Source organism: Vicia villosa, linkage group LG6 (assembly GCF_029867415.1).
Source record: "Vicia villosa cultivar HV-30 ecotype Madison, WI linkage group LG6, Vvil1.0, whole genome shotgun sequence".
Taxonomy (NCBI): Eukaryota; Viridiplantae; Streptophyta; class Magnoliopsida; order Fabales; family Fabaceae; genus Vicia; species Vicia villosa.
The window spans coordinates 109,101,473-109,113,560 of record NC_081185.1 but is presented as its reverse complement, the minus strand read 5'-3'; the positions used below and the strand labels follow the sequence as shown (position 1 = coordinate 109,113,560).

General features: G+C 35.9%; 1 protein-coding gene across 3 annotated transcripts in view; it reads left to right on the top strand.

The window, feature by feature from the left end:
* Positions 1 to 1,031: 1,031 nt before the first annotated feature.
* LOC131609541 (BEACH domain-containing protein C2) overlaps positions 1,032 to 12,088 on the top strand; it is a 37,183-nt gene continuing 26,126 nt past the window's right edge. For 2 of the 3 annotated variants that reach the window (XM_058881253.1, XM_058881255.1), the window contains exons 1-5: positions 1,032 to 1,311; positions 2,649 to 4,735; positions 6,035 to 6,822; positions 8,817 to 9,518; positions 11,083 to 11,217. In XM_058881253.1, coding sequence (XP_058737236.1) covers positions 2,707 to 4,735; positions 6,035 to 6,822; positions 8,817 to 9,518; positions 11,083 to 11,217 — 3,654 coding nt within the window. In that variant the 5' untranslated portion in view covers positions 1,032 to 1,311; positions 2,649 to 2,706. Of the gene's footprint in view, positions 1,312 to 1,721; positions 2,347 to 2,648; positions 4,736 to 6,034; positions 6,823 to 8,816; positions 9,519 to 11,082; positions 11,218 to 12,088 lie in introns of those variants that run through there. The other variant, XM_058881254.1, reaches the window with a different exon arrangement.

Here is a 12,088-nt window from a genome sequence, read left to right as displayed (position 1 = left end):
CCAATCATGCTGTAATATGAGCAGAAACACATGTATGTTTTCATAGTCTAATTCCACAAAAAATACAATTTTTTTCCTTTCCACCAATACTCTGTGCCTTAAGGTTCGAGTTATACCCATTTCAACAAACACTCTGGCAAAATGACCAAATGTCATATCAAACATAGGTTTGGAAGTAATAACACATGTGTAGATTGGAGTACCAACACTACTAGCTATGGCAAAAAGGATGTGAAACATCCAATACTCTTGAGAAAGGCCATAAAGCCTAACTTTAACTTGGTTTGAAAAATTCTTTTGCCGATTGGATTGAAATCCCTTGTCCACGCAAACCATTTTAGATACCCTTGGTCTAGACTCTAGGAAGGTGAAGACCTAACTCTCCTTACACCATTCAACGAAGAAAATTAAAACTTGTAATAAATCTTCCTTAAGGAAGCGATGCACCACTTTGTAAACCATTTTATAATGGCGATAACTTCTTCTTCAAGGCAACCATTATCAAAGTCGTACTTTCCTTAGGCGAAACTATACATACATGAAGATTATGCTTACATGCATCCACCCCAGTCATGTACCATCTTAAGGTATTTCAATCACTAACCTATCTCTTTTGAGACATGGTTGACGTAACTCATATAAGGGTATGTCACACACATTCGATAAAAGCTTCAACAAATGTTTTTTATTTTTATTTTTGGGATACCAATAGATTGATCTTGCTCGATGATCGATTCTTCTAAACAAGGCTAAGAAATATTGAACTTAGACATGAGGATCGAATAAATTTTCTCTTCTTTTTCCTAAAAACATAACATTTTACGCCGATCTTAATAGAGAAACCAACTTCTTTCCCGAGAGTCGTATCAATGAGATAAAAACCAATTTTCTATATATTTATTTTACAAAGTGAACACTAATTAAAAAAATGCTAAATTTCATACAAATTCAACTAATGACTTAAAAAACTTATACGAAATGATTATACTAAAAAATGTAAATAATCTCTCATATTCAAGTATTGTCTAATTAAATAAAAATTAAGAATTAAGAATAAGAAATGAACTTGGTTTGAAGACCAAGCCGGAGTTGACAACTGAGTATATCGGTAAGAAAGAATTAAGAAATGGGGCCAAATCGCAGACATCAGTATCCATAGCTTCCACCAACTATCCAAAACGGCAACACCAGCATCTTCCTAATTCTCATTCACCTTCTCCATCTTCGATTCTTTCTACACTTTCTCTCTCATTCATCCAATCCTCGATCCGAGCTTCACGATTGAACCGCCATGCCGGAATCTTCTTCAAGGTACGCCAAAATCTAACTTGTCTCCGTTACTTCTCCGTTTTACGTGTTTCGGAAGCAACACTGGCGTTTTCGTCACGATCCGTGCATTTTGTTATCGGAGTCTCCATGCTCCGATTCGAATCGTGTGAGAATGCACGCTATTACCGTTTGAGATCTACTGTTTCTCGATCCAGTTCTTGCATTGCGAAACGATCTAAGTCGTTTTGATTTCGTCGGTTTGTCGTTCGAGTAAGATCTGGTGACTTCGTTTATTGACGTTTTTAACTAAACGACGACTTTTTTATTTTGTTTTTTTTGCTCTGTTTGATCTGAATTATTGACATAGTTTTTTTTCTGTGTTCTCGTTGATTTGGTTAGGATATAGTTGAATTAAACTTGAATGCTTAGATGTTTAGATTCTGTGTTTGGCACACGCACTGTTTATCAACTTAGCTTAATAATGGAGTAAGTTAATTTGTTCTCAGTGTCACTATTTTTGAGATTTAAGTTGTGGAGCTTTAGTTCTTGTGAATTTGTTCTAAATTTATGGCATTGAACTTGTCATTGGAGCTGGTTGAGCCTGTTAATGGATTTTCCTGTAGTGTACTGTAGACTTCTGTATTCATGAAGATTTCTTCCATATGTGTAATGATTTATGGTTTGTTCAGTCATCCTGAAGCTTGTCTTTGTTACTTTTGAGTTACTACATGCATTGTTACTTTGGTGCTAGAATACTTGATGAGTTGTCATTGTCAAACGTTTTTGGTTTGCCCTTGGTGTTGCTTAACTCACTCTTGGTGGGTCTTATCATGCAAACATCAACTTTAAGCAACTTAGCATCTTAAAACTCCAATGGCTTATTTATTAAGTAATTAAAATGGGTCCGGCTTGTCCTTACATAAAATTCATTTTTATTCTTGAGCAAGGAATGGTCCTTTCACGTGGCTGCCACATATGTATGCTCTAATGGTTTATTAAACAACACAACAAGGCACTCCCGTTAAAGATGCTATTAGTTAACCAAGACTGCTGGGCATTGAAGTAATACCTTTATAGGTTCATTTTATTTTATGTATATACCCAGATCAGTTTACATATTGATACTCCTTTTCTATCTTTTTGATTGACGACTTCCCATACAGACCATGATGTTCTTGTTTGAAAAATCAACACGACGTCTATTCTTTCCGTAAAATTCACTGTTCATTATTATTTATTAGCAAATAATAATACCTTATTATTTAGTACCTTGACTGCATCTGATCCCATCTTTCCCCAGCGTAGCTCATATTATGGTATTCAAATCTTGAATATTTTGGTCTGTTGATCTCTCTCTGAATTTACTTTATTACTTGCAGGTGGATTGGGCTTTCATAATTCAAATGAATATTTGTTAGTTTCTTCATAAATAGCATAATGGAAGAGGAGGAAGAGCCAAAAGAGATTGAAATATCTGGTAATGTATTAGATTCTCATGAAGTAGTAGATAGTGATATAAAACAATTTGTCGAGAGTCCTCTTCAGGAAAATGTAAATGGTAGCAATAGTTTTGAGGTTGAAAATGTAGATGAGAGGGTACACTTGCAAAATCAAGATGTTGATTGTGCAACTACAGTTATGGGCGAGGACCAGTTTGAGCAAGTATCTTTAAACGATCAAGACAAGAATAATGAGTCTGAGGATTCAAACCAATCACCAGGTTCTGATAAAATACATCACCCGTATGATGGATATGCAGAGGATTCTCGATACTCATCTGGGTCGTGTTCATTAGAATATGATTCTACCAAAGTTACTGACCTGCATCTTGATAATCTTTCTCATAGCCCTGAGTCAGAGGGGAGTTTCGGTCATACAAACAAGCAGCTTGCCCCATCAATTAGTTTTGATTCTACTGGATATTCTTCTACTATTACATCTCCACCAAATCCCAGGCAAAAACATGCAAAGCCGAATGTGTCTCCAGAATTACTGCATCTAGTTGATTCTGCTATTATGGGGAAACCAGAAGGTATGGACAAGCTAAAGAATATTGCTAGCGGTGTAGAATTTTTTGAGAGTGGTGAAGAAATGGACAGCGTACCTTTCTTAATTGTAGATTCACTTCTTGCAACAATGGGCGGTGTCGAAAGCTTTGAGGAGGAGGAGGATAATAATCCTCCTAGTGTAATGCTGAATTCCCGGGCTGCCATTGTGTCAGGCGAGCTTATTCCTTGGCTACCTTACATAGGTGATACTGATGATGTCATGTCACCAAGAACAAGGATGGTTAGGGGACTACTTGTTATAATAAGGGCTTGCACTAGAAATAGAGCAATGTGCTCATCGGCTGGTCTCTTAGGAGTATTGTTGAGAACAGCCGAAAAGATTTTTACAGTGGATGTTGGCTTAAATGGCCAAATGAGGTGGGATGGAACTCCTCTGTGCCACTGTATACAGTACTTAGCGGGCCATACTCTTAGTGTTAATGATCTCTACAGATGGTTCCAAGTGATTACTAAAACACTCACTACAATTTGGGCTCCACGATTAACACTAGCATTGGAGAAAGCAATAAGTGGAAAAGAGTCAAAAGGACCAGCTTGCACCTTTGAGTTTGATGGTGAAAGTTCTGGTTTGCTTGGTCCAGGTGAGAGCCGTTGGCCGTTCGTCAATGGATATGCTTTTGCTACATGGATATACATTGAATCATTTGCAGACACATTGAATACAGCCACAGTTGCTGCTGCGATTGCTGCAGCTGCATCAGCTAAGTCAGGTAAATCATCAGCCATGTCAGCTGCTGCTGCAGCTAGTGCGCTTGCTGGTGAAGGTACAGTGCACATGCCCCGACTATTCAGTTTTTTATCCAATGATAATCAGGGTTTAGAGGCTTATTTTCATGCTCAATTTTTGGTTGTTGAAACTGCTAGTGGAAAGGGAAAAAAATCATCCTTGCATTTCACCTATCCCTTCAAACCACAATGTTGGTACTTCATTGGACTTGAGCATATAGGCAAGCATGGAATTCTTGGGAATGCAGAAAGTGAAGTCAGGTTATATGTAGATGGGTCTTTATATGAAAGTCGTCCTTTTGAGTTTCCTCGAATATCCAAACCCCTGGCATTTTGCTGCATAGGAACTAACCCTCCTCCTACTATGGCTGGTTTGCAACGCCGTCGCCGTCAATGTCCTTTGTTTGCTGAGATGGGCCCTGTTTACATCTTCAAGGAGCCAATTGGCACTGAAAGAATGGCAGGGTTGGCTTCTAGAGGGGGGGATATATTGCCTTCTTTTGGGAATGCAGCTGGGCTACCATGGCTAGCAACAAATGCCTATGTACAGAGCAAGGCAGAGGAGAGCGTGCTTCTAGATGCAGAAATTGGAAGTTGCATTCATCTGCTCTATCATCCTAGTTTGCTGACTGGGCGTTTCTGTCCAGATGCTTCACCTTCTGGTGCTTCAGGTTGGAAAATTTGATAGATTTATTTTTTTCTTTTCTGGATTATATAATGCGTATATTTATACACTGCATAAATGCATATAGATTTTTGTGCAGAAAAATACCTAATTAATAATCTTGGAAAGGTTAGCTATTATAGGCCCTTTGTTTCAGTTTTTTTTAAATGATTTTCATAATGTTACATATATTTATTTAAAACAAGGTATAAATAATTTTTTTAATAAGAGTTTCAAATAAAAAATTGATTTAAATAGTTTTTGTTAAGTAATGTGGTTTAGCCTAACTCATCCCTTCAAAACCGGCTTGTAGGGTGAGGATTGTCCCCACTTATAGGCACATGTCCAGACCATATATTGTCCCCAGTTATAACCTAGCTCTTAATAGTTTTCATACAATGTTATTTTAAATATTTCATCATTTTACTATAACTTTGTTTGGATATCAAAATTTTAAAAATCACTTGAATTTTAAGCTATTTTGCATAGCTTTTCATAAAAATCATTTTCGGATATATCTTTTTTGAAAAATTAAGTGATTTTGACCATGTTTTTATCTTCAAAAAAGTATATTTATGTTACTAGATGTTAAATTTAGTTTTTTAATTTATAAAAATGAACTTAAAAATGCTTTTAGCATTTAAAAATAAGTTTTCACAAAAATCATTTTTGAAAATACAAAGAAAAAAAAAAATCCATTCTAAATAGTTTTACTATATTTTGGGTTGGAAGTCATAAGCACCACAAATGAGTATTGTTTTCTCTAGTAGTGAGTTTTTTTCTTACATATTTCTTAATAGTATGGTTTCTAGCGTAGCTCATTGTCCTGTTTGATTCTTCATCTTCTATCTGAAAGTTTATTTCCATTTATTTTGCATCAACAGACATGACGACTGTAAATTTAGAGGGATAAAAAGCATTATAATAAATAATAAATATTAATTAAATTAAAAGGGTAGGTAAAAAGTTTATAATTCATCAAGGAATATACATATAATTGATTGGGCTGTCTGTGACTAAGCTGTCTTACAGATACACACATTGTTTGCTAAGGCCCGTGACTTATATGTATGTACCCCTCCTTTATTATTTCTTTACTTCTCCGAATCTTCTTAACAGACCATTTCCTGTGAACAATGTTAGCCATTTCAAGTGTTTAATATGGCACAACCAACCATTTGTGGGATAAAAAGTTACATTCATTTACTGTTTGTCAGCAACAAAGAAATTACTTTTATGCACCAAGGCATGAATAATTTGCTGCATCAATCTCTGCTTTTCTTATGATCCCTTCATTATGATTCAGGAATGCTTCGACGTCCAGCTGAGGTTCTTGGGCAAGTCCATGTTGCTACACGGATGCGACCTGGGGATGCTTTATGGGCATTGGCTTATGGCGGTCCCTTGTCTTTGCTTCCTGTGACTATAAGCAATATAGACGAGGATACTCTGGAACCACTGCAAGGGACTTTTCCTCTTTCTTCAGCCACCACATCTCTTGCTGCCCCAATATTTAGAATTATATCCATGGCTATTCAACACCCGAGGAACAATGAAGAGTTGTCTCGTGGTCGAGGACCGGAGGTTCTGTCAAAAATTTTGAATCATCTTCTCCAAACTCTATCTTCACTTCATGTTGGAAAGCATGATGGTGTAAGAGATGAGGAACTTGTTGCTGCTGTTGTTTCTGTTTGTCAATCTCAGAAGATTAACCATACACTTAAAGTTCAGCTCTTCGCCACACTGGTATTAGATTTAAAAATTTGGAGTTTGTGTAGTTATGGTATACAAAAGAAGCTTCTATCATCACTTGCAGACATGGTTTTCACAGAGTCAGCCGTAATGCGTGATGCCAACGCCATTCAAATGCTTCTTGATGGCTGCAGAAGATGTTATTGGATTGTTCATGAAGTTGATTCAGTGAATTCTTTTTCTCTAGCTGGGGAAACACGTCCTGTGGGTGAAGTTAATGCGCTGGTTGACGAGCTCTTAGTGGTAGTTGAACTTTTAATAGTGGCAGCTCCTCCTTCTTTGGTCTCAGCTGATGTCCGATGTTTACTTGGATTCATGGTAGACTGCCCACAACCCAATCAGGTAAAGTAGTGACATTATTATTATTTTGCTTTTTTTTCTTCTTCTTTTTCTAAAGGGGTAATAAGAAGACATTATTAGTTAGACATGATGCTTAAATGATACAACAAAAACAACCACCATAGCCTTTTCTCATTATTCGGTAGAGTCGGCTACATAGATCAACTATGGGTTTAACTATCCTTTCAAAACTGATTTGTTAGGAGAGGGGTGTCTCTCTTTATAAACTCTTTTTAGGTTTTATATCTTTTCTATATGGGACTTGGGGTTTTACCTACTATACCCCTCACGCCCAAAAATATTGGGCTTGTTGCGTGGATATAAATGGTGGGTGGTCCAATCGATAGACTTTGATACCAACTTAAGTTTCTATATTGGGACATCTCATTCTGCTTTTATGTTTTGTAAGATTGAGTTAGGCCCAATATAAAAATTTAATATGACATGAGAGCTGAGCTAAGGATGACAATGTAGGAATTGAATTCAGAACCCATGCTAGGTGTGACGAATGACAATGGATATTGAAGTTGTATTGGAGTTCGACATTGCTAAGGTTCCTGAGATGTTGGATGTGCATATGTGTTTGGACACCCTCATTCTTTGAGGTAGTTTTAGGATGAGATCAAAGCCCATTTAACAAAAAGGAAAATGGCATATTACTCCCTCCGTTTTAAAATGACTGTCGTTTAAGGTTTTTTCATACATATTGAGGAATGCCATAGTGTTGTCTTAAGACATTAGACTTTTACTAAGTTAACTTTATCAATGTATTGAAAGTGGTGTACAAAGTAATAATTAAATGACACAATTGAAAAAAAAAGCAATCATTGCTACATTGAAAAATGAGAATTATTGTCATTTTGAAACAAATTTTATTTGCTAAAACGACAATCATTTTGAAACGGAGGTAATATTAGATAAGGTTCCAGGCACAGGTAGTGCCTAGACCAGTGCATTATCCAATCGCTTAAACCAATGCACTATACAATCAAGCCAGTTGCTGAGATAGTAGAAACCAGAGTCCAAACTCAAGTTAAAACAGAAAATTACGCTAAATAATGCTAATAGAATTGCACCTTCCTACTTCAGCCAACTATCCATTACTAAGGGAATATCATTAGCAGTACAACATAAAGCAGTGAGACCAGTACTCCTACCCTGATAAGTTAGTTAAGTACCAGTCAGTTCTGTCATACTCCCATTCTGCTGCATCTAAATCTGTACAAAATTGGTATAAGATTCCAATTTTATCATGTTATATATATTCTTCTTCCTTCCTTTTTAAGTAATTCCAGACCTCGGCGCTATCCCAACCAAGCAATCTCAAACAAAAATTCGTACAACACTCTCCGAAAATCATACTTTTACATCGGAGCTCATGATCAATTGGAGCATGATAATCCTCGACACACCTAATCATGGTGGTTATTATGGTCTAGTCAATGTAGAAATACCTAGCTTACTGAAATCTACATACCTGAAGTAGCTCCTGCTAGTTGGCTCTATTTTGCTATATGTTGTATATAATAGATGCAAGTAAGATGCATGCTCAGGCATACGTGGTTCTTATGTAGTTTGAGAAATCTAACATGGACTTGTAATGCTTTGATTTGATTTGAATTTTTTCCTTAATTATCAATTAAGAATTTAGGCCTAGCTAACACAATCCTACAAAATTGGCTTGTATGCCGAAGACTATCCCCACTTCTAAATATATTTTCAAGGCCCTTATCTCATCAAATGTGAGACTCTTATCACACCCCCTTACACCCAAGATTGAGCATTTGGAGTGTGGTCCGATAGGGGTGACCTGATGGCAGGTGGCCCAACGGATCTTAGATATTTTTTGATATCATATTAAAAACTTGAGTTGAGCCTAATACAATCTTACAGAGCCGGTTTTGTAAGGTTGAGTTACGCCCAACCCAAAATTCTTTTTATCTAAACAAAACTTTTATATTACTCATTATTCATTCGATATTTGCTTCATTTTTCAGGTTGCTAGGGTGTTGCATCTCTTCTATAGGTTGGTTGTCCAGCCTAATGCATCTAGGGCTAACACATTTGCAGAAGAATTTCTAGCAGGTGGTGGGATAGAAACTCTTCTCGTTCTCCTCCAGAAGGAAGCTAAAGCTGGTGATTATGATGCAATGGAATCTTTCTCAAAGAATCCCGAACTTGAAAAAGCAGAATTTGATCATAGTAATGAAAACACTGAAAGAAGTCAGGATGATGAAGGTTCAGAGGATAAAAGTGAAGCCAGCATACTAGACAACGATAAACACTCTCAATCTGTTGATAGTTGTAATAGTCCCGATCCTACTTCTCCAGATATTAACAGCGACAGGATGACATTTACCTCTGAAATTCCTTCTATCAAGAATCTTGGAGGCATAAGTCTATCTATTAGTGCTGACAATGCCAGGAAAAATGTCTACAATATTGATAAAAGTGATGGCATTGTTGTTGGGATCATAGGTCTCTTAGGTGCTTTAGTAGCTTCAGGACAATTGAAATTTGTTTCACGTGTTGGTCCTGATACAACAAGCAACCTTTATGGTGTTGGACTCCATGACAGGGGTGGAACTATGTTTGAAGACAAAGTTTCTATTCTACATTATGCTTTACAAAAGGCTTTTCAAGCAGCACCTACCAGGCTAATGACTAACAATGTTTACACAGCTTTGCTGGCTGCCTCGGTATGACTTATTTCCTGTAGCATATCCCCACTGCATATGGCAATGAAAACACATATTAGTGGCAATTACTCCTATACTGTTGCCCAAATGGAAATTGTTTTTTTTGTTTTCTTTGAAAATTGTATTTTCAAAGTCGTTGCTATGTTATATTCATGGTATGCCTTATTTTTTCGTTTTTGGTCATTATTAGCTTATATGTTCATAAATCATAATATTTTCATCATAACAGCATAGTTGCATCAGTATTAAAAAAATGAATATGTTTACATTTATAAATTCTACTGGCAAAATTTATAGTTCTCATTGACTGGATTAGGTAAAATTATTGTTTATATTGATCCGCCAACATGCTACCCATGCTAACCGAATTCTGCATTTAGCTTTCCTGTCTTGTCTTGTGCAGTGTTGTCAAATAAAGTGACTACAGTGTAGCAAAATTTAACATACCACTATTGTTCTGTGATTTATGATTTTGTACAAAACGTTGTCAAATAGTGACTATCACTATAACATAGCAGAATTTGAAATCACTGCTATTTTCTGCAATCTGCGATTGACAAGTCTTGCGTTCTTTCACGTGTTATGTATGTACAAAACGTTGTCAAATAGTGACTATCACTATAACATACCAGAATATGAAATCACTGCTATTTTCTGCAATCTGCGATTGACAAGTCTTGCGTTCTTTCACGTGTTATGTCTGTGAAAGCATCCGTAAATATTGTCCCGGTTCACCGGTGCACATTACTAGGAAGTTTGATCAAGTCGCAACTCTGCTTTGTAATTTCTCATAACTCTCGGAGCATCTTAATATATATATCTGTGGTCTGTGGGCACCTTCATTCTTAAGACTATATAATATTCGTCCATGGGATACTATGTTATCAAGTCATTTCCATTCATATTCTTTTCTGGGATATCGTGTTACCAAATACTGTTGTTTTAGATTATAATTAGAACAATTGAATACTACTTTGGATCTGCAAGTATTTAAATTTGCATGACTTCTACATTCCAAAAATGGTTATCCAAGATATAGTAGTACTATATATACATCTGCAAAAGAAGTTGGCCTACCATATGTATCTCTTTGGAATTATTTGAATATTTTTTTAATGATCTTGTTTCAGTGATGCATGTATTTGTTCAAAATGTTACTGTCTTGTTTCACATTTATGTTTGCAATTTAAAATTTATTCTGAAATTCTGTGACAGTGGGCCATGCAAGTTTTTGAATTAACTTCTTTAATGTCCATCTTTTATGTCCATCTTTTGTTGGGGAGGAAGGTTTTTTATCCATTGACTACAACTTTTTTATTTCTATTAGAAAAAAGAAGTTCATTAGTTGAACAGAGAAAGAAACTTGCTAATATAAATGATAAAAGTCCCCCATTTTAAACACTGACAGACTGCATAAAAAACCTTAAAACATGGAAGCCTTCAAGCCTATTTGAATGTCTATTGAGGAATTCTTTGAAAAATCTGGTAACTAAATTGCCAAAATGGCTATTCTATCCTCGTTAGCTGACTTTTCCATTTTCATTTTCTTGGCTTACCATTTCAGATCAATGCTTCTTCTTCAGAGGATGGACTAAATTTCTATGATTCTGGTCATCGCTTTGAGCATTCAGAACTTTTATTGGTGCTGTTGCGTTCCCTTCCATTTGCACCCAGGTCACTGCAGAGCAGGGCATTGCAGGTGTTTGCTCATTACTTCTGTTTTTTTACAATATGCATATAATGATTTGTATATGTTTGACAGTTAGTTTAATTCATAATTAGGATATGTTGTTACATTGCCCACTTTTACAGTTATTTTAACTCATAATTGATTTCTGTGTTTTTCCTTCCCCTTTCCCTTTCTTGCCTATTTGGACCTGTTGACATGTTTTTTTCAATTGAAAAGGAAACTATAAAAGTCTTGTATAATCTGTATTTGAAAGAATTTCTTACCCGAAGTTTATTGTTGCTTCTTGATGATCATTTTCTCAGTGGCAGATACACCGAGACTTTGTTTGGGAGTTTGAGGGGGAAGGTAGGGGAGGACTTTGAAAAAAGGGAAATGATAGAGTAGAAAGAATTAAAGGATTTTGATTGGGAGGATTTTGAAGGGTTTGTTTTTATTCATAACAGAAAATCTCCTAATTTGGGGGAGTTCAAAATTTGTATTGGAGAAGGGTTTTGGAAGGTTTATATTAATTCTTCGAATATATTTTATGTTGTTATAATATTTTGAAAATTAAAAATATAGTAATGATAAATATTCATTTATCATTCTATACAAAAGCATAATTTCAAAAAATGTTAAAGATTTATCTATTGTTTTTTACAAATCCCCTCCCCCCTCTCCTCCAAACTCCCAAATAAAGCCGGAGGGTCCGGGCTAAAAAGGAGACCGTCTTATTCAACCTTTATATCTGTCTTCAGTCTTCACAGATGTCTTCTTTTCTTTTCCATATTTTTTCTCCCCTTTTCAAATAGAACAATTACAATAAGGGGTTATTGTGTCTTTAAGTTCCACAAACCTCTCTTAGGTTACTTTTTTGGGTAATACGTGAGCAGTTTTGTTC